Here is a 26,873-nt window from a genome sequence, read left to right on the forward strand (position 1 = left end):
CGTGGGGCCTTATGGGTCAGTCTGTTGTTACCATGTGATAGGGTAAACATTAACATGGGGCTGAGTGTCTGTGGAGTTTTCAGGACAGAGAAATGTACTGGTGGCACTGAATACAGGGGTGGGGTATAGATTTTGGGGATGAAAGCAGCGTTGTTAACAATAGGACTGGACCACCAAGTCTGTACTTGAATGCTTCAAGACATGGCGACACTCAATACATGCAGACCCATAAGCCTAAGCTCAAGGTTTTTTGCAATGAAGTCTGAAATTTGATAGGTGTTTGAAGAGCCCCTCCTGTTTTTTTGTATTGCATATCCAGCTACCTTATTCTAGATTTCTTTCTACTTCTTGATTGTATACAGACCCATGTTTTTACCACATAAGAAATTGAGATTGATAAAAGATGCAAAGAAAATCATTTTTTCAAGAAGCACTCAAAATAGAGCTTCAGTGAATCTTTAAAGAACAGATAATTGTTTTATAAATGAGTCTTTTTAATCTGCTAAATCAATAATCCAAATACAAGTCCAAAGAGATTTGGGGCAAGTATATTAAGGGTGAGGTGAGGGAGTCCATAGTCACTACCAGACAGTGCATAATTTGCCACATTCTTTCCCACTGCTGCAGTGATGGAGAAGCAAGTGTCAAGGTCATGTGCCTGGCTGAGCACAATGGGCCAACCTTTGGCCTGATACTGGCTGGCATCTTGTGGCCCGGCAAGAGGCCAGGCTCCCAGTGTACTCTCCCTGGATCTCATACCATGGGGCAGTCCTCAGGTGAGGTTGGGCCCTGGAGGTTGAGCCTGTTGCCCACCCCTAAGCCTATGACACTCTGTCACCAGCCTGCAGCACTTCCTAGGTTCTGCCTCACACCTCGCTTTGACAGTCTTCTCTCTGGTCAGACCTCCTGCGTGGTGCCTATTCTGCTGTCTCAAACACAGTTTCATTCTCTGTCTAGCTCCTTTGGAGTCACACAGAATTGGGTTTAAATCTTGGTATACACACTCATTAGGTATATAAACAAAGACAAGTAACTGTGTGTATCTGAGTTTGCTTCCTTATCTGCAAAACAAAGATAATATCCACTTTGTATGCTGTTGAAGCCAACACACATTAGGTGCTCAAGTTATTGTTATTTTTGATGATGAGCTTTGATGGTTTTCCAACATGTTATTTATTGACATGCTGCCTATTAGCACATACTCCTCAGCTCTTTGCAATATGGCTGCCCTCCATGCATGATTCCACTTGCCAACACCCTAGCCCTAGCCTAGGGACACCTGTGTCTCACACCCTCAATGAATGACACATCCATTGCTAAATGCCAGATATGTCTGCTCACTCCTGGATAAATCAGATACATGTAATGTCAGTTTAATATCTTGAGTGACTGGCAGGCTTTTTGGGGTCCAATAATCCAATCAATGACCACTGACGCAATTTAGTTGCGTTCAATTTACGGCTTTCTGCAACTTCTTTCTCCTCTAATTTTTCATCCATTTTGAAATACAGATTGGTTCACACCATTACCCTGCTCAAAATGTTTCTTGTCTCCTCTCGGCCATAAAATGAAGTCCATCGGTTTCAGCATGACATTAAAGCCCTTCACGTTCTGGTCCACACTTACACTTCCAAACCTACCTCTTCCCACTCCCATTCACATCCTCTGCTTTAAGTCACACAGATCTGCTTGTGATGTTGCAAGTAGGCAGGGTGCTTTCATGTTTCTATGCTTTTGCATATATGCTGTTTTGATTAAAATGCCCTTCCTTTTTGTTACAAGTGGGCTGGTTGCAATTCATCTTTTTAATAAACCTTTTCTGACTCCTTAGTTAGAAGCCTTAATTAGTCTCTCCTTAATGTGTCTGATACATTTCACAAACACTTCTATTTTTGCAGTATGACATCATATCATAATTCCTTTGTCTACATAGCTGCAGAAACCAGATTGTATTCATCTCTGCATGCTAAGGAACTAGATTGGGCTTAGTAAATGCTTAGTGAATGCTTGTTGAAGGGAAGAAAAGATGGATGGAATCTCCAACCATCTATGACTGGCTGTTTGACTGAACATAGGGTTAAGAGAGGAGGATAGTGGGAAGATTTCTGTATCATAGACAGAGGAAGGAAAAAAGGGGAAGGGGGAGCCTTTTTGAGTAGGGAAAGACATTTTAAATATACATTTTAAAATGACAATTTTAGCTATTTCAAAGATTGCATATGAATTTTAAAAAGAGATAACAGTATAGAAGAGAGGATATATTTCAAAAACCACAGATCAGGGAAAATAAATATAGTCAAAAGCACCAAAATGTCCAGTTCATAAAACAAGAGCAAGCAGATAATCTTAGATTTCTTTTTAAGTCTTCTGAAAAGTATATGCAAAAATTGGTGGGTAAATACATTTTTCTGGAGAGATAGTTCTTTTTTTTTTTTGGCCAAAGGGATTTATGACTTAAAGACATATGAGAATCACTACCATTAAATTCCACCCTATATAATATAAACTAGCAGCTGATAGGGGAAAATAATTGTCAGAGCAATGAGACCATGTTTAGGAATTTAACCACACAATCCTGCTGCACCACAAATATTTTCTCAAGATCCTCCCCTGAAAGGGTAATTGTTAAACCCAGTAAAGAAAGTTAATAATTCACCTAGACATCAATAAAATTCTTAGGTATATTCCACAGCATTTTATCCCTTAAAAAAATCCCCTGATTAAGAAAATCCTTTTAAGTTTATGTGATATGTTTCTTCTGAAACTGACCATCCTCCCACAGATATGAAAGGGCCTCCTTGCCTCCACATACCTCTTGGAAAACCAAGTGCCCTGCTTTGACCCAGTGAGATGCTCACTTCCCATCACCTGTTTGTGCATGCACTGTGTGGGATTAATCAGGAAACTGTAACTTCTACCTACCTTTTCTCATTCTCTCCTATCAATGAGCAGCAGAACAATGACAGGGGGCAGGTAGGGTTTAAAACTACCCCACTACTAGATTCAGACTTCCTAGCTGGCAATTTGGCGATAATATATTTAGAGTTCTAGACATTTTAATTTTAATGCCCTATGTAGTTACAAAAATGTTGAATGTCCTGTGACCTAACAATTCCATTCCTGTTACTCTTTTTTAAAAAAATAATCCAAATGACACAAAAAGTTATATGCATAAGAAGGTTTCTTACACTGCTGTATGGAACTGTAAAGAAGTACAAATAGTTTAAGCTCCCAAAAACAAGAGAAGGGTTTAATTATGCTACATTCACACAATGATACACTGGTGCGGCCATTAAATGATATTTATGAATTTTTAATAACATGAGAAAATTCCATGACTTAGATATAGAGAAAGGGTTACAGGAATATAACAAAATAGAAATAATGGTTGTGTCTTTGACAGGATTATGGGAATTTTTTTTGCCTCATGATACTTTGCTATGCTTTCCAAATATTTTATAATGAGATGTGTTACTTTTTATGAGACAAGAAAATACATAAAAGCAGCATTCAGAACAGAAAGGGCGCTAGCTTCAGAGGCAGAAACTGGGTTTGGAACTTGGCCTTGCCATTGTCTAGGCCTGTTACTTTGGTCAAGCCTCTTCTCTGGGGACCTTGTGTGCAAAACAGGGCTGAACTCATGGATTCCTAAGGTCCTTCCATATTTAATTCTCAAGATTTTATTTCAGTAAGATCTTACCTAGTTATCTCAGGGAAAATCTCTTTCCCTGTTTATTCTTCATCCCTTTTTGGAGGCAAGAAGGGGCCTGATCAAGGCTGGTAAACACAGGGCTGTGGCTGGCATCCAGACATCCAGAAAGAGCTGTGCGTTCTGAGGCCATGAGGACATGAACAAGACCTGAGTCATTTCCATCTAAGGCTGTTCAAATCCCCTCAAAGTATCCTTTCTACTTACTTTCACCCAGTGAACTTGTTTTACCTTCAACATTAGCTTTTACATAAGTAAGAGGCTTTTTCAAATTTATCAAATTCTGGTTTCATTGATTTACAGACTCTTACATTATTTGATTCCTTTCTTTCTTTTTTTCCTTTTTTCGAAATGGAGTCTCGCTCTGTCGCCCAGGCTGGAGTGCAGTGGCACTATCTCGGCTCACTGCAACCTCCGCCTCTCGAGTTCAAGCAATTCTTGTACCTCAGCCTCCCGAGTAACTGGGATTACAGGCATGCACCACTATGCCCGGCTAATTTTTGTATTTTTAGTGGAGACGCAGTTTTACCATGTTGGCCAGGCTGGTCAACCCCTGACCTCAGGTGATCCGCCCACCTTGGCTTCCCGAAGTGCTGGGATTACAGGCGTCAGCCACTGTGCGCCCAGTCTATTTAGTTCCTTTCTTTTTACTACAACTATAGTTTTCAAGTCATCATATAGGTAACCGGATTTTTCATGGGCTGATATTGCAGCTCCAAGAACTCCTTTGTAAAGGACATTGTGTCTACGTATTTTGAGAGAGTTTTTTTTTTTTTTTTTTCCCTGGATTCCCTCCCAATATTAGGTGAGGACTCTTGGCACTCAGTTCTAAGTCCTGACTGGCCAGGTATCTTAGTTCAAGCACTTTTTCTACATTTACGTTTATTTTGTCCCAGATTCCTGCAAAGGACCAACAGTCCAAGACAGAATTTCAGGACTGGAAACAGTCTTCCTGTTCATCCCATCATAATTCCTCATTTTATAACTGAAAACCAAGGAGCAAGGGAACTATGTGATAGGTCCAAGGTCTTACAGGAAACAGGGCTAGGAGGAGAACAACAACAACAACAAAACAATATAACTGATAACCACATGTCAAAAAAAAAGTCCATTCTCCAAAATTAATGGACATTAATAGTTGCTATATTTGCTTCAAAATTAATGGACATTAATATTTGCTTTTTTTTTTTTTTTTTTTTTGAGATGGAGTCTTATTCTTGTTGCCCGGGCTGGAGTGCAATGGCACAATCTCAGCTCACTGCAACCTCTGCCTCTCAGGTTCAAGTGATTCTCCTGCCTCAGCCTCCCGAGTAGCTGGGACTACAGGCATGTGCCACCACATCTGGCTAATTTTTTGTATTTTTAGTAGAGACAGGGTTTCATCATATTGGCCAGGCTGGTCTCAAACTTCTGACCTCAGGTGATCCACCTGCCTCGACTTCCCAAAGTGCTGGGATTACAGGTGTGAGCCACTGTGCCCAGCCACTTCAGACCTTTTTTAAGCAATAAAAGATTACAGCTAGAGCTAAAGTTCTATCTCCAAACTTTTCTTCTTTTCTCTCCCAGGAGTACCAACAATCCTGACATTGGTATGTATCCTTCTCTCTCTCTGCTATTACAAACAATGTTACAATGCACTGGTGAAACTGTCTCTTTGCAAAAACAGGGCTATATCCACAAGTGAAATGTCTGGTTTGAGCATCTTTGACTTGATCAGATTTTACAAAATTGTTCTCTAAATTGGTTCATTACATATACACTGTGACCAGCAGTGTATGATGTCCTATTTCTCCATGTTCTTGCCAACCCTTGGTAGTGCCAAATTCTTTAAGTTTTGCCCAATAGATATGAAATGGAATCTCACTTCTATTTTAATTTCCTTAGCAGTGAGGACATTTTCCTTACCAGTGTGGAAATGAGAACATTTTCATATGCCATTATTGGCCATTAGGGTTTCACTTTCTGACAATTGCCTGTTCATATCTTTTGCTTTTTATTTTATTTTATTTTGAGGCAGAGTCTCACTCTGTTGCCCAGGCTGGAGTGCAGTGGTGCAATCTCTGCTCACTGCAACCTCCTCCTCCTGGGTTCATGCCATTCTCCTGCCTCAGCCTCCCAAGTAGCTAGGACTGCAGGCACCCACCACCACGCCCAGCTAATTTTTTGTATTTTTAGTAGAGACAGGGTTTCACCATGTTAGCCAGGATGGTCTCGATTTCCTGACCTCATGATCCACCTGCCTCAGCCTCCCAAAGTGCTGAGATTACAGGCGTGAGCCACCGTGCCCGGACTGCTCATTTTTATATTGAGTGGTTTGTTATTTGTATTGACTCAGAGAAGCTATTTCTATATTCTGGTACTATATAACAAATATTTTCTGCCAGAAATGTGGCTTGACTTTTAAATTTATTGACAATGTCTTTCAGGGATCAGAACTTTTATATCTTAACAACAAAGTGTGTCAATGTTTTTTATAACAGCTTATTGAAATATAACTCATATACCAAAAAATTCACCCTTTAAAAGTATAACTCTGTGGTTCTAATATATTCACAGAGTTGTGCAACCTCATCATCACTATATAATAGACGTTTTACTTTATGACTTGTATTTTTTGTATCTTTTCCATTCCAAAGTCATAAAGACATCTCTTATATTTTATGATTTTTAAAAATATGTTCATATTTTAGGCACTTAAATCAGTTAGAATTTATTTTTGGTTGAGTTTTTTATATTTATAAACAATTATCCTGTAATAATTTACTTAATAGTCTGTCCTTTATTGGTTTTTAACTCTACTGCTATTAAATTTTAGTTTCCATATACTGCATGCTTGAATCTGCTGTGGGCTCCACATTCTATTCCATTTATTTGTCTATCCCTCTTACACTGCTGTAAGCCCTCAAGCTTTATGCTAAGTCTTTATATTTGATAGAGCAAATCTCACCCACCTTGTTATTCTTAAAAAATGTTTGAGCTATTCTCAGCCATATGCGTTTTCATATTAATTATAGGATCAGTTTGTTCTAGCAATCCCTACAGGATTGCTTTTTTTATTGAAATTATTCTGAATGTAGAGATCCAAAACTTTGTTCATTTGCTTTGCTTTTAAATGAGGATAATTATATTATCTATAAATAAGAACAAATTTTTCTAGTTATTTTCTAGTTTTTATATTTCTAGTTTTCTATAATTTTTCTAGTTATCTAGTCTTGGTTTCTAATTTTCTAGTTCTAATTTTTCTATTTATTTTATCTTATTGCACTGGCTAGTGCTAACACAGTGTTGAACAGATGTAGTGATAAAGGGCATCGTATGTTTTTTTCCTGACTTTAATGGGACTGTTTGAGTCTCACCATTAAAGTGAATATGATGCTTACAATAGGTTTCTGACAGGCAAATCAAGGTAGGGATTATCCCTTCTATTACTGGTTTGCCAAGAGGTTTTCATATCATTTTTGTGTTGAAGTTTATCAAATGCTTTGTCTACCTCTATTAAGACGATCCTAAATTTTATCTCCTTAAATCTCTGTGGTAGAGATGGAGATGCTCCACCCAAATCAACCTTCAAGGAGGAACTCGATGTCTCTGCTCCTGGTAGCCTCTGGTTGTTAGTCCCTTCACAATCTGTCTCCACCCACCCAAGAGCACATATGCCCCTTCCAGAGAGGCCCACAACCAGTGACTGCAGCAGGCAGGGGCATGAAGGCCTGGCCACTGTGGGTCAGCCTGAGGAAACTCTAATGAGTCACATATGTTTCAAGGGGGCTTGGTGAGCCTTTGTGGGCCTGCATCACAGTTCTCCTTTGTCCTCTGTCTAATCCTGCTTGCTTCCTCCCTTCCACATATGTTGAAAACTAATATACTACACAAAAACTCCTTCCAGGGCCGGATGCCGTGGCTCGTGCCTGTAATCCCAACACTTTGGGAGGCTGAGGTGGGTGGATTACTTGAGGTCAGGAGTTCGAGACCAGCCTGGGCAACATGGTGAAACCCCGTCTCTACTAAAAATGCAAAAAAAAAAAAAAAAAAAAAAAATAGCCAGGCATGGTGGCTTGTACCTGTAATCCCAGCTATTTGGGAGGCTGAGGTAGGAGAATCGTTTGAACCTGAGAGGCAGAGATTGCAGTGAGCTGAGATCACACCACTGCCCTCCAACCTGGGCAACAGAGTGAGGTTGTGTGTCAAAAAAAAAAAAAAAAAAAGAAAAAACAAAAAAACAGAAACAAACCAACAAAAACATCCTTCCAGAGAGGATTCAACCTGTGATGATCTGTTTAAAGTAGATATTTTTAAGTGTTAAAAAATTTGCATTCCTGGGAAAAACTCTCCTTTAGTCATCCACATGACTAGATTCATTTGGGAATGTGTTAAACTTGATTTATTTGCTTCTGCATTTATTGTTTAAGAGTCTTTTGTATAACCTACATGTACCCAGCTGCCTGGTGGGATGTCAGGTGCCATCCACAGTTGTAGAATTTTTCCTCCTAAAGGAGATGTACACCAGTGTCCTCTAATAGCATTCAAAGATGTTTTTATTCTTTAGCTTAGTTTTAGTTTAGAAGCATCTCTAATCTTTCCAGGCAGTTTGAGTTTGCTCTAAGAAGCAGTTGTCCAGTGCAACTTGTGTTTAAGAAATTTTCTAAGCTTGGGGCTGGGCCATTGATGGCTTTGCCAGTGCCCTTCAATTGGGAATCACCATCTAGCTCAAATCCATTCCCATGTGTGGGCCAAGAGAGTTCCTTATAGACTAAAGAGGAGCATGATACACAAGAAAACACTTCAGAGAAGGGACTCATGTCAGCTGCATCTCGAGCTTAAGGAATAACATAAACAACACATAATACATAACAGAAAATTACAGGATAAGTAATGTTCTTACTATGCATTAATCTGAAAGAAAATAAAACATGCAGCAACTGATATTTTCTGGTCATTTTCCCCAGACGAACTTTTCTTTCTTACCAGAAGGTGGCAAAAAAGGTGCACTTTAAATTACTCCCACCCAAATGGACAGAAAAAAACTTTTTTTTAAAGAGCAAGGCAAATAACTCTCGCAAGTTAGAAGTTTTAACCTTTAGAAATAGGCAAATATGCGGACTTTTAGGTTCTGTTATTTAATATAGTTATCAGAAATATCTCTAAGAGTGACTAGGGATAATCCATATTGATATCTATACCACATGGGTTGACAAAACATGTTTGGCTATAAAAAAAGATGAACTTCTCTAGAAGCTATGAATATGTGTTTTGGGGTCTATAAAAATAAGTTCATTATAATTAGTGGGAAATATTCTAAGGCAACTAAAAAAATAAAAAAATTATATATGCCACTGATTTACAGAAATCCCAATTTGCAATATAAAAATGTAATTTGTAAAGCAGAGTTCAATTTTGTAAATTATGTTTTAATGTACTCATCTATAAGATGAAAAACTGAATTGGATGATAACCACAGTCCCTTCTTCTATTAATATAATATATTCCCTGCTTTAGAGATGAGGGAAGAAAGATATATGACTCACCTATGGTTATACACTAGCTAGTGACAAGACTGTCTGTAAAACTCAAGTTTTCTGACCCTTCATCAACTTCACCATCTGTCTTAAAAAAGATGAATTTCCCTAGAAAACTCCATTAGATATGGCTTCTGCCCATAAGAAAACACTGTAAGTTCACTACAGGTTTGTTTAAAATGGCAAATAACTCAAAATGATTGTGGTGCATTTGGAGGCAGGTTTATTTTTAAAAGGAAAGAATTCATCAGGAGTTCTGGGGTCTGAGTCCATGGGGGAAGACTGCCAGGTAAAGAAAGGCCAAATGGGACAATTCCTAGTAAGAGCTGAAAGGTGAGGGAGGAAGGAGGGAGATGAGTACTCCCAGTGCTGAGCTCCATCTAGGCAGCAGTGCTTCAGACCCATGGCCCCACAGCACAGGGCAGGAGGGCAGTGGGGCCGGGGAGGGTGAGAGACAGCCCATGTCTGACTGGGCCTGGATGAGAATAAAACTAGATGAGTTTAATGGTCTTTGCTGGAGGTTTTACTTGCAGTTTCCACCTAATCCAGTCTTTGACTTCCGAAAGCAAATAATGCACTCCAATCCTTTTAATGGCTCATCTCCCTGAAAGCCTGATTTTCAAGTATTGTGGAAGTGAAAAATTTAGAAGTCATGTTGAAAGTTGAGGTTTCTCTTAATAGAAGTCAGATCTATTTTTCAGAATCCTCTGCAGGTGTAGGGCTGTAGAACTTTAGACATCTGTGGCTTGGCATCTGCAGAGTTCCGTTCTGCTTTTCTCCTTGCTATGGCCAGAGAATGCCGGCCCTTTCTGTAATGGTGGGTGTATTTTGCCAGAAAACTCACATATTTGTGGGTGGAGTCAGTTGGGAGCCTGGAGCAATTTTTCAAAAGTCTGCATAGGCCAAACACTGCAGGGATTTCTAAGGGGTGAAAAACAGTATCTTGGGAGTTAGCAAATTTCCACTGTTTGTAGAGCCAAAGGTGCAGCTTTGGAAACATGGCAAGTAACTGATCATGACAGTGGAGGGAGAGCCTGAAAGCTGGATAAGTGTGTCCTGGGATCCCTCATTACATGCACCCTCACTGCATTTCTAAGAGCAGCAGCAAAAGCTCCTCTGTCACCCTAGGCTATCAGGGTGACAGCCTAGGAAAGACTCATCTTGGGGGGCTGCAACTACAGGTATCTAAGTAGAACTTGGAAGCTAGGGAAATACAGTTGTCTGGAGAGTTAAGTCAATTCAGAGTAAATCAAAGGCATACACAAAGTCATCTTAAAAGAGTATATCTCAATTTGGAGGAGTTCATAAGTTTCTCTAAGGAAGCAATAAAAAGCTATTCACAAACCCCCTCACTCTCACCTCTCCTGGCCCCTGTAAAATGCACATGTATATGCAGCATATACTATTTATCTACAGTTCAGAGATGCATGGGCCCAGATGAAGACTTAAGAATCCATGGCTTAATGAGACAGGATGGCCCTAGGTTAAGGCAAGGTCAGACTGAAAGTGTCAATTCTGTTAAAGAAAGAGTGTGAATATTAGAAAGGAGGTTTGTCTGCAGTTGTAAACACAGGAGAAAGAGCCACTGAGGCACAGGCTGCTGACACTTACCCAGGGACAACCCAGAAGACAGCCTAGGCCAGGGGACGTAGACATTCTAGCTCCCCAATCTGGCTTTGCCAAGTGTAGCTTTTGTCTATCTGGAGGACATGTCTTACAATCTCCCACAAATCCCTTCCTCTGACTTTGTATTCACCAAAAGTTGACTAAACCCTCTGACTAAAAGTTGGCCTCTTTTGTAGATCTGCCCATAGGGACAGAGTGTTCTGGTCTTGCCAATATGAACATTCCAGTGTGCATGGCAGTCACAGTCCACACTGGAAACAAGTAACTTGGCATTCTGTTTTATACATCTGTCTCATGAGCCAGTATGAGCTCACCCTTGAGAGTTAGATCCACTGTCAGTGTGCTGGAAAATCTGTTTTTTAAGCCTATCAGGCTGAGGTCTCGAATACCAAAATGCCAGCTGGTGTCTCCTGGCAACATTGGGATGGCCACACACCCTCCCACTGAAATGACCACACTTACCTTTTACAGGACATCGGATTGTCACGTTTGCTCCAAGGGCTGCCTCCACGATGCCTCCAACCACAACAGACAGATGGTTGTGCTCCGGTTTGGTGATATTTCTTTCAACAGACAAGATGACAGGTGCCTCTGAATTCAAAGGGAGCAGGAAACTATGTCAGGTTCAGGCTTTTGCTCTTTGGTAAAACATATTGCATTTGGTAAGCTTTGTTGAGCCCTTTGAGGGCAAGAGTGGAGTCCTGGTTCTCTCTGTATCCCTCAATGTGCACCATGGGGACGTGCACATACATACCTGGAGGTGCTCAGTGGACATATGGACAGATGGATGAATGGATAGATGGTTTGATGAATTCAAAGGTACATTGCAACAACAATATGTATAGACTATGAGGATATTTTGGTTTTATAACTAAAATTGAGGATAAATTCCTCTTCGATAATTTGAAAAAAAAAAGGAATTCAGAAGCTCATAAGAAGCAAAGAAGACAGGCAGAGCAGGAATGATGTCTCTGCAGTGCAGCCATGAATGAATTAATGCAGGGCCAAAACACACTGGGGCTTGGGACCACCTGACTCTTTCTGGAAGGAGGGATGTGAGATACTGGGAGGGTGCTGATGAAGACAGGACAGAAGGTCCTGATCCATTCTGTTGTCCCTCATTGGGCCCAGCGTAATAAGAGGTCTTTTCCAATGTAAACATTTACCAAGTGTCCACTCTGTGGTCTGCACCTGGGTACAAGATGAGAAGTGTCTCCTCTTTCGATAAGCGCAAAGTGTAATGGTGCAGAAGGAGATGTACACAGGCATTTTCAATATAAATGTGGTACCTAATTCTTATAAAGTTTTTCTGAATATGGTGCCACAGCCAGGCTGACATATGGATGCCAGGATGTAACCACGGTTCAGAGCTCATTTAAAGCTGTACTGGAGAAAGATGAGACAGGTAGGAGGCCACGATTCTTGCTGAGCCTCTTCTAATAAGCTGTATGTGTGCTTGGGCAAAATCTTCCCTCTCTGGACTTCAGTTTGAATCCCACTAAAAAAATGATTGAGTTAGAAGATCTCTTCCAACTGCAGTTCTCTCACCCAACGTGTGGTTCAAAGAGGCCCTTTCTGACCCTACTGAAATAAACTCATTTCAATCAAAAATAGAAAAGACTATTTAAAGACTATCAATTGCAAGGAGACCTATTTAAAACATTATTTACATCTCTACACTGCAGAAAGTCTCAAGAGAGAAAATGTCTGACTTCCCACTTTATGAGACCATATGAGGTTATTACAAGTGGATCAGAACTGTCTGCAAGAAAAATGCAAAGTTAACATTTAATTAATATGAAGCAAATACATGTATAAAATTTGCATGCAAAAATAATACAAACAAGGTCATAAAGAATCAAACGTCCATTTTAAAATGTTTATTTTCTTTGGATTTCGATATTTAGTTACCAGATTAATTTATTCACTCACTCAGGAAGCATACTTTGTGCCTGAGGTAGACAATGGCAGTACTAAGTTGGAAAACACACTCTCTTGTCCTCAAGGAGCTCATAGACCTGTGGGAGACACCATTACTATGCAGGGGTGTGGGTATTGAGATAAGGGACTAGTTACCCAGTAGTCTCTCAGTAGCATGTGAGGGTCAGGGAAGCAACATCCCAGAGAGGACGTTTGACAGAGCATTCTCTTACCTTAGCACTGTTGCAATGGTTGGTTTCCCTACTCCGACATTAGTACTATGAGAGCTCCTGAAGGGAGAGATCATGCTCCCTGAACTTGTTTTATCACCTATGCACAGTTAGTGCATGAAAGAATTGATATTGGTAACCACGTATTCTGGGGGAAGATAATCTAGGAAGGATCATGTTTGAGGGTCCAAATGTTCCCTTCTCTCCTGGAGTGCCTGGGACAGTGGAAAGCTATCCAGAGAAATGAAAAGATAGGAACCCTTTGGCTGGGAGAGGACTTTGGTTTTCACAGCAAATCCTTTGGCTCCTGAGGACCTCAAAGCAGCTCTACCAGGAATGTGGGTTTTTCTGGGATGGGCTTAAGGGAGACTTGACAGTTGCAAGGGGGGCTCCCATTCTCCCACAGGAGTTCCAGAACCTTGGAACTAATGCTTTCAGGAAAGGAGCTGTTGTTCATAGGACAGAACAAGCCCGAAGGATCAAGGCACAGAAAACCAAGGCCTGAAGGCCCTGCCTTGGGAAGGCAGCCAGGGAAGGGACTCAGAAGAATTTTCAAGCCATACAGATTCAAGGACCATTTAAAATTAACTAGTCTGGGCTGGGCACGGTGGCTCACACCTGTAATCCCAGCCCTTTGGGAGGCCGAGGCAGGCAGATCATTTGAGGTTAGGAGTTCAAGAGCAGCCTGGCCAACATGGTGAAACTGTGTCTCTACTAAAAACAAATACAAAAAAATTAGCTGAGTATGGTGGCATACATCTGTAATCCCAGCTACTCATGAAGCTAAGGCAGGCGAATCGCTTGAGCCCGGGAGGTGGAGGTTGCAGTGAGCTGAGATCGCACCACTGCACTCCAGTCTAGGCAACAGAGAAAGACTCTGTTTCCAAAAAAAAAAAAAAAAAAAAAAATCAACTAGTCCAGCCGGGCATGGTGTCTCATGCCTGTAATCACAGCACTTTGGGAGGCCAAGGTGGGTGGATCACCTGAGGTCAGGAGTTTGAGACCAGCCTGACCAACATGGCAAAACCCCGTCTCTGCTAAAAATACAAAAATGTGCAGGGCATGGTTGTGCTTGCCTGTAATCCTCCCAGCTACTCAGGAGGCTGAGGCAGGAGAGTTGCTTGAACCCAGGAAGCGGAGGTTGCAGTGAGGTGAGGTCATACCACCCCGCACTCCAGCCTGGAGGACAGAGTGAGACTCTGTCTCAAAAAAAAAAAAAAACAAAAAAACAAAGCTAGTCCAACCTCCTCAATTTGTAGATGTGAAGTACCTGCCACAAAGCTCAACAATGACTAAATGCTAGGTTCTAATCCCTGAATTCCTGATATTGTCTCTCTCTACTCACTTTAGTCCATTTGAGCCACAGATATCAGAAACCAGAGTAGGGAGGTGGAGCATGGCTCTCTTGTTTTATTATTTATTTTTGATTTTAATTTTTTTTTAGTGAAAGGGTCTCACTCTGTTGCCAAGGCTTTAGTGCAGTGGCATGATCACAGCTCACTGTAGCCTTGAAGTCCTGGGCTCAAGAGACCTTCCTGCCTCCGCCTCCTGAGTTAGCTGGGACTATAGGCATGCACCACCACTCCTGGCTAATTAAAAAAAATTTTTTTTGTAGCGACAAGATCTTTCTTTGCTGTCCAGGCAGGTCTTAAACCCCTGGCCTCAAGTGATTCTCCTGCCTCAGCCTCCCAAAGTGCTGAGATTACAGGCAAGAACCACCCACTTTGGCCTCTTGTTTTATTTTTATTCTAGAACATGAGCTTGCCAAATGTAGCTTTGCCTGCAACTTTAGCACCTAAAAATGTTTCTTTATAATAAAAGCATATTTTAATATCCAAAGGACATTGTCCACCTCCTAGGAAGACTCACACTACTTTACAGTTACAACTTCCTGGAGGTGTTTCTCAGGATTGGCAGGTATGCCACTGGGAGGTAATTGCAATCTATAAAAGATAATTATTCTTTTTTTGTTGACTGATGGAACTTTAAAAAATGCAAAGTTCATTAATATCAACACTGCCAATTAAACCCCATCTCATTATTTCCTGATTCTTAGAAAGTGAGTTCCTCAGCAGCTGTTTTCAGTGTGGTCCTCAGACCAGCAGCATTGGCATAACCTGGGCACGTGTTGAAAATGCTGATTCTCAGACTCTATCCCAAACCTACTGAGCCAGAACCTCTGGGGGTGGAGTCCAGCAATCTGTGTTTTAACAGGCACTCCAGATGATTCTGACGGCTGCTAATGAGAACTGCTGCTCTAGAATTTAATGTTAAAAACAAATAAACGGCCAGGCGTGGTGGCTCACGCCTGTAATCCCAGCACTTTGGGAGGCCAAGGAAGGTGGATCACGAGGTCAGGAGATCGATACCATCCTGGCTAACATGGTGAAACCCCGTCTCTACTAAAAATACAAAAAATTAGCCAGGCGCGATGGCGGACGCCTGTAGTCCCAACTACTCGGGAGGGAGGCTGAGGCAGGAGAATGGCGTGAACCCAGGAGGCGGAGCTTACAGTGAGCTGAGATCGTGCCACTGCACTCCAGCCTGGGCGACAGAGCGAGACTCCGTCTCAAAAAAAAAAATAAATAAATAAAAATAAAAAATAAAGAACCAGGCATTCTAGATTTCAACAGTGGGCATTACCTGCATACAGCACAGAAGAACTTTCCACATATGAACCAAGATGATTAGCTACAGAACATTCATATATGCCTTGTTCTTTCCTTGTAGGATTCTGTATCTGTATCTTCCCAGTTCCATCCAAAATTATTCTGTAGAACAGTTAGAAAGAGGACACATTCATATAACAATTTAACTGACCTAGGGCTACAGTGAGTTGCAGAGAGAGAAGACTACACCATTACAGGCTTTGGGCTGGCAAAGCTCACAAAGGATAATTTTATCAAGCATCCTGCCTATAAGCAGAGAACTATATAGGCCAGGAGGGTGGAGTGCTTCCTCTTGCCATAGGTTAACAGCAACGTTAGACCTGAACAGTGCTTAGAGATCCAGTCTTCCCATCCCACTTTACATGAGAAAAGACTTTTCTGGTGAACTCAATGCTTAATCTGCCACATTTTAAAAAAAGACAACCTAGCAAACCTATTCATTTGCTGGATGTCAAACACTCATTTTCTGCCCGAATCCTTCCTAACAAACTGCAGGTGTGGATTTTCAGTTTGGATTTTCATGCTGGAAGTGATTGGGCTTTGGCTAAGGCTGCTTTGCAATGGATTATGGTCTCATTATTCCTGTATGAAGAAGTCGATTGAGGTAATCATACTAAGTCTGTGGCATACACTGGATTTGGACCATGCTGTTAAGAATTAGGGCTAACCTGCATGAGTTCATTATGGTTTCCCAATTACTGATATTCCTAAAATCCTGTGTGTAAATACCACTTTGAGAATCAGAGTTGGTCAGGTGTAGCCTAACCAATTAGATAATTATTCAGAGATTCAGAAAATATATCTAAAGGTGAGAAGAACCTTTGTTACGAAGGGAAGAGTGCTTGTTCTGCTTTTATTTTATTTTATTCTTAATAATTTGAATCTGCTTCTAAATCACCCAGATCAGTGGTTTATATACTATTTTTCCCCTGCCCCATCTCACTTTATAGATCTTAGCAATATGGACTATTCTGCCCTCTAAATACTGTATGTTTCATCATGAGATGAACTGTGCCACTTCTTTATTTCCTGTCACTTCATGTCGTTCGCTCTATGCTTCAGTCATAATGAACCTTAACTGTTTCCAGAACATTCCATGATCTTTCATTACTGTCAGCTTTTGCATATGTTGTTCAGTTCATTTGAAATGCCTTTCCTCCTTTCTGGCAAACTCAGACCCGCCCACTGAGTCCTGGATCAAATGTAATTTCTCCTGTAAAGTTTTCCCCAATACTCCTAGAGTTATCTTCCGTCTCCTCTGGGCTCCTTCTTCTCTGGTTCATATATTTATTTGATGAAATATCTATTTCTTCCCACTAGACTGTGATCTTTTCAAGGGCAGGAACCAAATCTTATTCACAGCTGTGCATTTTCACTGCTTAGACTTTTATATAGCAAGTTCTCAAAAATCTTTGATGACTAAATGTACGAATGATTATAATAGTACGAAATAATGGCACAGAGCAATAGTACCAAGAGCATACAAGCCCTGCTGCAGCACACGTAAGAAATATACAAAAGCAGGCAGAATTCAAAACAGCGAAAGTGTCTCAGAGCAACAAGAGTATGGCAGACCTCGCTGTTAGTAAGGCAAGATTTTCACTGTCAAATCCTGATGGAGGAGAAATAGTTGGTTAAAAGCAAAAGTCTAACCAGTGACTACACATGAAAAATAAACACACGAAATCATTTTCTTAAATTATTTCATATATATGTTTGTATGATTTAGGAATTCTCAAATGATGCCTTTGTTTTGTAGGTTTCAGTGTAACAGTCCAGTGAGAAATCATTGAGATCAGAAATAGCTGAGCATGCATGAACCTTACATGACAGGTGGGGCCACTGGGTACCTAGCCTGGATCTGTCCTTGGGCTGGAAAACCACCAGGTTGAATTCTGTAACAGATATGACCTTGGCCTCTGCTGCGTAATTTTACTCTTAACTTGAAGTAATAACAAAGTTGATCTTTCTATAGGCACCATCTCTAATTGATCCACCCACAAACATCTCTTCCTAGTTGAGATTTCTTACTCAATTGGCATCCGAACAGTACTCCATGCCTACACAGTTTCTCTCATTGAATAGAGGCCTTCATGAACCTAATTCCATTTCTCAATTACTTCAACTGAAAAGATTTGTAAGATTCAGAAAGTATATTTAAAGATGAGAACATCTGTTATGTAAAGGGAATTAAACATAAATTGAACAAATTAATTGGGTAGGTTTTGGAGGAAAAATAGAAATGAAAATGGATCTTATTATCCTAAAAATTAAAAACAAAACCTTTTATTAGACATATGAAATTGCTTCTGTTTTGAATGGTTGATCCTTAAAGGATGCAGAAACACATCTGAGGAGGATGTACCATGTCAAAACTTCTTTATACAAGCTCCAGGGATCTCAGCCTGATAAACTTATGTTAACTCCATTCCATCAAGTCAATCTATTTAAAATGAACTCAATTCAACAAATATTTATTTAAACTGACCAGGCTCCTCTATATCATTGTAGTACTTATATGGCTATAGGTCAACAGACCACTTCAACCTTGTCAGCCTCTCTTTCCTTATAATTTATAAAATGGATTATTGAACCAAGTTAGCAGTCTTCAAAGTGTAGTCCATGAACCCCCCAGAAGTCTATGAAGTCAAAGCTAGTTTTGTAATAATATGAAGCCATTAATTAGCCTTTTTAAAAACGGTATTGACCTTTGCACTGAGAGTGCAAAGGCAGTGTTGGTAAGACTGCTGGCACCTTAGCATGAACCAAGACAGTGATATTGAAATGTACTAGCAATCACTGTATTCTTGACTACTATGTTTTACTTGCAGAGAAAAAAAAATGCCAGTTTCCCTTAAGAATGTCCTTAATAGCTGGGCACGGTGACTTATGCCTGTAATCCCAGCACTTTGGGAGGCCGAGGTGGGTGGATCACTTGAGGTCAGGAGTTCAAGACCAACCTGGCCAACATGGTGAAACCCTATCTCTACTAAAAATACAAAAAATTGGCTGGGGGTGGTGGTGTGCACCTGTAATCCCAGTTACTTGGGAGGCTGAAGCAGGAGAATCACTTGAAACGAGGAGGCAGAGGTTGCAGTAAGCTGAGATGCCACCACTGCACTCCAGCCTGGGTGACAAAGCGAGACTGTCTCAATAAAGAAAAGAAAAGAAAAAAAAAAAGAACGTCTTTAATGAAGTAGTAAAAGGTATTAATCTTACTAAATCTTGACCCTTGGGTCCATACGTTTTTCATAGCCCATATGACACAATGGGAAGTACACACAAAGCACTTCCACTGCATGCTGAAGAACTGGTGGCTTCTTTCATGGAATATGATTTTTACTTGAAAGAATGACCAATAAACTATGACAAAAAAGTCCACACTATGATTTAAAGTTGGGTATTTGGTAGATATATATATATTTTTTAAATGAGCTGGCCAATTCAATGACACAACTGACAGCATTTGTTGCCAATGATGAAAAAGCTTTGATGTGAAAATTAGAATTTTGGAAAACTGGTATCCACCACTGTAAGTCTGACAGCTTCTCAAAACGTAAAGACTTTTTTTATGAGATACATGGTGATTTTTTTAAATGTGTATTTTTTTTTACATTGCATAATGAAATGTACCAACATTTGGAAGGTCTGTATCACTCAGTGAGCCAATATTTTCCAAATGACCAATGTATGGTGTTACAAAATCTTGTATGGGTAAAAAGTCTATTCAAAATGTAAGAAAAAAACAGCAGATTTCATTAAACAGAGTACCAACATTTCATTAATATAGTTTCAGATTGCACATTTCAACTAACCTTTGAGAAATGACCCTTTGTCTAGTTTTAGTGTAGAATTAAAGAGTATCCACAATTATCTGAAAAGGTATTAAAATATTCTTTCTCTTCCAGCTAACACATTTGTATAACACACATTTATTTTCTCCATATACTTTAACTAAAACAACATTTCACAACAGATGTGGAAAAAGAATCCAGCTGTCTTCTTTTATTATACCAGACATTAAAGAGATCTGCAAAGACGGAAAGCAATTCCACTGTTATCAGTAATTTTGGTGGCGGGGGGATGGTTTTCAAAAAATACGTTATTTGTGTGAACATGTTATGGGCCCATTATTTTTTCTAAATAGATTAATAGAGATATTTTCAATGTTTCTTGGTTTTAATGTCTAGTGAGGTAAACAGCAATAGATACAACTCACGTTTACAAAAGCTCTTTAGGCTCCTCAATCATTTTTAAATTTTAAAGAGTCTAAAACCAAAAGCTCTGAGAACTGCTATGTTTTAAGGTTTATTCTACTTCTAAAATTTCATTGTACTCTTGTGTTCAGAGTTCTAGCATTAAAAATTCAAAAATCAGATTTTTTCTACCTTTTTAAGATATAGCCTAATAGTTTATTATTTTAAAAAACTGAATTTTACCTAAGTTTTTTCCGATGTTTCACATATGAGGTTCAATGCACAAAGGACATGCTAAAACTTGCATTTTGAAAGTACCTTGTGATATGCAAAACAGTTTCACATCTGCTGTGTTATTTGTGTCTCTTAACGATCTCTAAAGGCAGATAAGGTACAGCTGAAGCTCTTAAATGTGAATCAAAAGAAGGCACAATGTCTATAGTCCTTTGTATACAAACAGCAAGATTTGAAGGCAATAAAGAATGCAAAAGTAAATTAGTGTCTGCTATGTAAAATAAAGGAAATGTGACATTTTTACACTGGCATAGAGATCAGAATAATATATGACTTAATATTGTGTTTTGAACATCTCAAAACACTTTGATTCTTATTTTTGGATTGTATGACATTTGAAAATTGCATGATAATAGAAAACTACTTCAGATACCCAAGCTTTTGACAGGGCTACATATTTGTGTGATACTCAAATACCACTGGTGGGTATTCAAGAGATACAGCCCTTGGTTCTGATTGGCCATGAAGTAGTCATGGGATTCTGCTTCTCAATGACTTCATCAGAAAGGTTAACCCCTGCCCTGCCCATCTCCTGGGGCTGATGTGAGCTCAAATGAGATACCACATCTCCTAGATATGGAAGAGCTCTGTAAATTCTGATTTGCAGTTCCAACATAATGTAGGATTACTATTAGTAAGCTTACTTTTAAAATGGCCTTATATTGGTTTTATTTTTAAATGCTAAGTGCTGATTAAAGTGGGAGTGTATACACGCTTAAACTTATTCTTGCTGGATCCAGTCATATCACACCTCTATGACAGCGATTGGGATGATACGGCGGTTGAATTTAAAAATTCCAATGCATATGTGAAAAACACATCCTAACATTTTTTAGTTTCTTTCCTAAAGAATCCTACTGGAAACACATGCTTAGGAGAGGAATTTGAAAATGTTTTCAAGAAAACTGGAATAGCCATTAAGAAGGTAGTGCAAAAATGAATACTGCATTCTTATTTTACTTACTTTACTGAGGGCTGTAATAAGGTTCCATCCTTGGTCCATGTATATGTGGCCTCACTGGGGGTAATAAGGTCACACAGTATATTGATGACCTCTGTCCTTTTTGTAATGTATACTGTATTTCCAATCCTGGAATTTATCGTTTTATTAAATGAAATTGAGGGAGGTTGGCTTTGCCTCATGAGAACAGGTCCTTTCGGCTTGAATGTCAGCTTGCCTGAGTTTTTTGCATTCGAGCTTTGGGACACACTTCCTGTTTCCCCCCTGAGCTGAGCAGCAGGAGGTGTCTCTTCCTGGATGCCCCGCCACTGCACATGTGTTGGCTGTGCCTTGGCTAATTCCGCCACCAGCTGATATATCAGCTGGGATGCAAGATCATCGCTGACCTCTCCAGTTTCCATGAGCTGACTCATGTTTCTTATCAGCTCATCAAACTGGGCTGTATCCATGCTATATGCTCCTTGTTTAACTGCTGCTTCAAACTGCTTATTCTTCAACTCCCAGGAGTTGGTGCTTCCTGCAGAATTGCTGCAGTGGCCTAACAGAGCTCTCAAAAAAGGCTGGTTACTAATGTGGTCATCATCCAGATAAAGGTCATTTTTGTTATTCCACATTTGCCTCATTTTATGCCACGTGACTCCCAAACTATTGGCTTCGTTGTGGTCCATCCCAGGATATTCCCTCATAGGCTCCCTGAGGGCTGGGCGTGCGATGAGCCGGTTGTCAGTACCAATGAGCTTGAGCACAACTGTTTCCTGTGCAGAGCCTGCAATGCACCGGTACACGCCGATGTCGGGGGCAGCAAGACTGTGGATTTTTAGTGAGCCTGACTTGGTGATGCCAAGCCGTTTGGAGTTCTGCAGGCAACGGCCATCCTTCTCCCACTGGATCAGAGATTTCTGGAACCGTCGCACTGGGCACTTAATAATCACGGATGTGTTGGGCAGCAAATAGGCTCTGCTACCAATGGTCAGGTTAATACGCTTCTCTTCCCTTGTCTGAATGTAGACTCTCTGGACACTGAGGATCTGAGGACCCTGCTCACCAAGTTTTGTCTTCATCTCTGATTTGATTTCTCCCAGAAAAAAAAGGAAGAAAAGAAAATACAAAGAAACATCTCAAAAATACAGACTTTTTGACAGTAATCTTTCAAGGCTGATACAGGCTAACAAATGTGCCTTTTTTACTATTTTAAAACATTCAAGAATAAAACCATGAATAACATTATACATCCACAGATTGGGGTAAATTTCACAACTATCTAGTACTTTAGTGGCAAAGAATGCAACTGTGAATGAGTTGCATGAAAATGTGTAAGTTATTTGACAAAACCCTGGTTTGGGGAGGCATGAGGTTAAATGATTTGGTGAAATGTAGGGAATAGTTATTTCTAGATTTGAGGAATATTTGTTCGAGGCCATGCTCATATAATGGCTCCGTAATTACCCAGCCTCTGGGTACGTTTCCATCAATAAGGGTCTGATATGTCAGGTCTCTACTATCTGGCAGAGAGACCCTCTGGCTTAGAGCCATGGGTACACCAAATCTGAGGGAGGAAGTGAGAGTGGGAATGTGAGCAAATGTATTTGAAGGGTCTGAAAGGAGGCTGAGGTTGGCCAGCTGCAAAATATAACCCAAATATGTCGATTAAACTAGCATGGGGGTCTGAAGAAGCAATGGGGAGCCGTGATCAAAAACGAACAGGTGGCATAGGCAGTTTGAAGCCAGATAAGCCTGAGTTTGAATCTTAGCCCTGCCACTTGGACAAATTCTTTCATCTCTCTCAGCCTCAGTTTTCTCACCTGTGAAATGTGAATAATATTAGTGCTTTCATTGGGAGGGAAGTAAAAATTAAGTCAGATTGTTTATATCAAGTGCACAGCACAGTAGCGGGCACATAATGAGCTCTCACATATAACTGCTGTCACCACTGATCTGGTGACAAGGGCAGGTGCAGCCAATGCACAGCAGGGCAGACTGAGAGGGAACAGAGATGGGGTTGGCTTTGACTTGTTCCTGGGCATTGGCTCCTCTTAATGGGCTAGGCCCAAAGACAATACTTCTCAGATCCTGTCCCCAAGAGAAGCATTTCTCTCCCTTGTTTCACCTGAGAGAAGGCTCGATGTGTTCTGGGGCGATTCTGAGGTAGGCGTGGGAGAAGGACGGTGATATGGGTGGAAGTCTGGATCCTCTTTGATGATGTATTTAGGTTCCTGAGCAGATTGTGGAGTGTAGGATGGAGGGCTTGGAAGCACTAGTGAGTGCAGAAGAGATACTGGACTAACATCAAGAATACTGCTGGATTTAGAAGGTCATGAAATTGGGACCTAATTTACCTTGGGGGACCCCAGTTACAGGTCCTCCTTGTTGTAGCACACGCTGGGAGAAGCAGCAGATTGAGATTCCTCTTTCATAGCCTTCTCAGGCCCTTGGCACTGGCTACAGTGTGTTTACTGGTACCCTGAGAACTGAGAATAACTGAAGTCTTCTTGCATGCCTCATGAGCCCTTTGAAGTCTGGCTGCCTATTGGGGTTTCGTGGTGTCAACAGGTTCAGGGAAACAATGGAGGTGAACCCATAATTTCTGTGGTAGAGAATGTTCTTGGTGAAGGACATACATAATTTGTTTGTATACAAATTCCATACAGATGCAATTGGTAGGTCAGGTCTATTGATCTCAGGATGGGTCCACAGTTCTGCTTGAAAATGCTCTGTCACATCATCTCTAAGTGGAGCCGGATGAACTGCCACATACATACTTTTACTTTTTGGGAGACAGAGTATCTACAAAGTATGTCAAATGGCCCCAGCCAGTTAAGGCATGTAAATTTCCCCTTATCTGGCTAGAATACAATTTTGAACTTTCTATTGTTCAACAATCAGAAGGTGAAAAAAATGTATGGAAGACTCCCTGGTAAATTTATAGTCAATCCATTACTATAGATAATATAGATGGTGTTCAAAATACTAAATCTTCACAGCAAGGGCTCAATCAACAGAATGTGTCTGGCTATAGCACTGGAATAGGGTCTTGGAGGCCTACTATGGTATGAAGTGTTAACCCCATAGCTGTTCGATTATGGACAAGTCAGGCGGTTACTGGCAGAGTGGCCTGAGCAGGTGAGAAATGCTCATGGGGTTCAGGCAGAGGCTGTTTACTAATTCTTTTTTTTCTGACCATATTTTAAGAACCAGTATGGACATACTGGTATGTGCAGGTTCAATATCAACTCTGACCATAGATGCTCTAAAAAAATGGCTCTCAAACTTTGCTATTTGTTAGAATCACCTGTTATTGTTAGTATTCACTAATCTCAGTATCCTGGGTCCCATCCCCAGAAATTCTGACTTATGGGGTGCAGCCAGGGCATCAGAATTTTTTAAAGTTCCCCAGTTGACTGAAATGTGCAGCAAAGTTTGAGAGACCATTACCCCAGCGTGTACCTGAATTAAGCCAAAGCAGCAGAGAAAGGTATTCCTGACCCAGTTTCTTTCACTGAAAGACAATTTCACAGGAAGCTGCTGGTCAAGAGGGAAGGGAAAATAGGAAGCAGCATCTGTGTTGTCTGTGAGCACATTCTCGTCTTCACAATATCCAGTGTCTTCTGCAAGAGGATCACGGGAGGATTTCTTTCTGGTTTTAGCATCAGGAATCATTACACTTTACTCTGAGTAATTAGCTCATTTCCTAAACTGTAACTGGCAAGGTTGCCTTTTTCAAGATGGCTGTTAAAGCAAGTGTGGAGCCAAATTAGTGCCTACATGTAAAAGGAATATAAAATTCAAGACACAATCACATATTAACGTTGTTTGTTCTCCTTTTTTTATTACTCATCTGCTTCTATTTTTACTAATCGGATTGCATGTTATGAATACTTAGAAGTAGCCTATTGTAACAAGGCAGGGTATGCCTACCCATGTAACTATCATTATTTAAAAAGATCCAGGTGGACACTGTCTGGCTATGGGCCTTTCAGTGGTGGACAATATAAAAGATGGATGTGCACATGGATGGTTTTGTAACTCACTCTTTGCAAGCAGAGCATAAACTGTGTTCAGTCAAACTTTTGAATTAATACAACTGAGGAATGTGTGGAGATCGAGTGTTTCAAGGTAGCAGTGGCTGCTACAGATCGGGTGGAAGCTTCAATGTTCTTGCTCTCACTGGGATGGTGTGGAAGCACACATGGGGGAACATCTGGCTAAACAGCTCAAGCTGGGGATGACCTGAGACTAACATGAGGCCCACAAAGCATCCTGGTGCCCTGGGACCAGCAGGAAGGTGGGTTCTAGTGATGCTCAGTTCCACTAGTACCACATGTCCCTCAGCTGAGCTTGGGGCTTAAAGTTGATGGGATTCTGACTCCTTTTAAGGTAGGCCATGAAGCCTCAGGTGGTGGGCAGGGCGTAGCCTTGGTGAAGAGCCTGCCCAAATGGTGGGGTGAACACAGGAGAAGCCCAGCTGCTCCCTGTGGCTGCATGCCCATTTACTGGAAGGCAGGCCTTGTGGCCCCAGATGGTCCCTTTCCCAACCCTGCTTTGGCCATTGCTCACACTGGGGTATGGGGCATTTTGACTGGCAGGTGTGCCTGGGGAGTAAACGGGGATTCCAGCTAGAGATCAGAATTCATGGGCTCTGCCAGGCTGCCAGGTTCCACAGTTTGAGCCACTTCCTCTCTTGGGGCTCCTGTGAGTTCTTTGAGAGCAGTGCCTGGAACGTGGCATCATCGAACATAGTTCTTGGGCAAGAAACTGGTCTGGTTTGGGGTGACCTTCCTCTCTCACCTGGAAATGCCCCAAAACAGCAACACTGGCCAAGCCTCATTAGGCAGGGGCATCATGCACTCTGCAGACAGTGGCCAGGTACCTACTGCAGCACCCTCCTGAAGGGGCTGCTGGGCTGTGCAAGAGCATCAACCCATCCCTCCACCTCTCCCACTGTGCTAAATGTGAGAAATGCCACATTCTAGAAAATGAAACGAGCTTTCTTCTGTAAGTCCTCTCTCTGGGTCTTTGTGTCAGCCTGCCACACCCAGTCAAGGCCAGTTCTGGGTGCCCAAGGCCATCTATGGCAATGACCTCAGCTCCTTGCTTGCTGGGTCCTGCCTTTACTCCAGTCATATCCCTGGCATGGCTTCAAGTCCTGGTGCCATGCCAAGTTTCTACCACAAGCCATCTGGCTGGATATTTCTGCATGGTCTTGGCAGCATTTGCTCTGGCCATGACACAGCATCAATACCTTCCTATTACCCTGCTGGAACCCTGGCCTCTCAGGAACCAGCCCTGAATATGGCTGCTGGGCTGGTGCTCGTTTCCACTCCTCCCAATAGGAGTAAAGATCTGAGAAGCTCATTTGAAGCTGTACCAAGAACCTGGGCAGATACTCTGGATTCTCTTCAGGCTTCTCTGAACACAGCAGGCTGAGAGGAGGCCACCAGGGATGCTGTGGGTGGATTCCAAAATGAGCAGTGGAGGCCCCTGAGGCCCATGGAGACCCAGCTACAGTAAATTCAGGTTGCTTCTGTGTTACTCTTCCACCAACTTCAGTCTGGCTTCTGCTCCCAACACCACATTAAATGTTACTTGGAAGAGACAACCAAGGATCCCCTAGTGACAAATTCAATGCCTTCTCTTCAGTATCCTTACTTGACCATCTTAGGGCATTTGGTACCTTTAATCACTCACTTCATGAAGAAGTCTCTCCTCCCTAAGTTTTTTTTTTTTTTACCTTTTTTTTTCTGGTCCTTTCTGA

At 41.1% G+C, this 26,873-nt stretch overlaps 1 protein-coding gene across 9 annotated transcripts in view; it reads right to left on the bottom strand.

Moving 5' to 3' along the window:
- Nucleotides 1–26,873, bottom strand: part of ADAMTSL3 (ADAMTS like 3) — a 388,887-nt gene that overhangs the window by 38,808 nt on the left and 323,206 nt on the right. For all 9 annotated transcript variants that reach the window (XR_010123993.1, XR_010123994.1, XM_054451684.2 and 6 more), the window contains 3 exons: nt 21,125–22,196; nt 15,645–15,772; nt 11,314–11,442 (listed from right to left, as the gene is read on the bottom strand). Coding sequence is in view for 7 of the 9 variants with exons in the window: in XM_054451684.2 (XP_054307659.1) it covers nt 11,314–11,442; nt 15,645–15,772; nt 21,125–22,196 (1,329 nt within the window). In the remaining 2 variants the exon portion in view is untranslated. The remainder of the gene's footprint in view (nt 1–11,313; nt 11,443–15,644; nt 15,773–21,124; nt 22,197–26,873) is intronic.

Source organism: Pongo pygmaeus, chromosome 16 (assembly GCF_028885625.2).
Source record: "Pongo pygmaeus isolate AG05252 chromosome 16, NHGRI_mPonPyg2-v2.0_pri, whole genome shotgun sequence".
Lineage (NCBI taxonomy): Eukaryota > Metazoa > Chordata > Mammalia > Primates > Hominidae > Pongo > Pongo pygmaeus.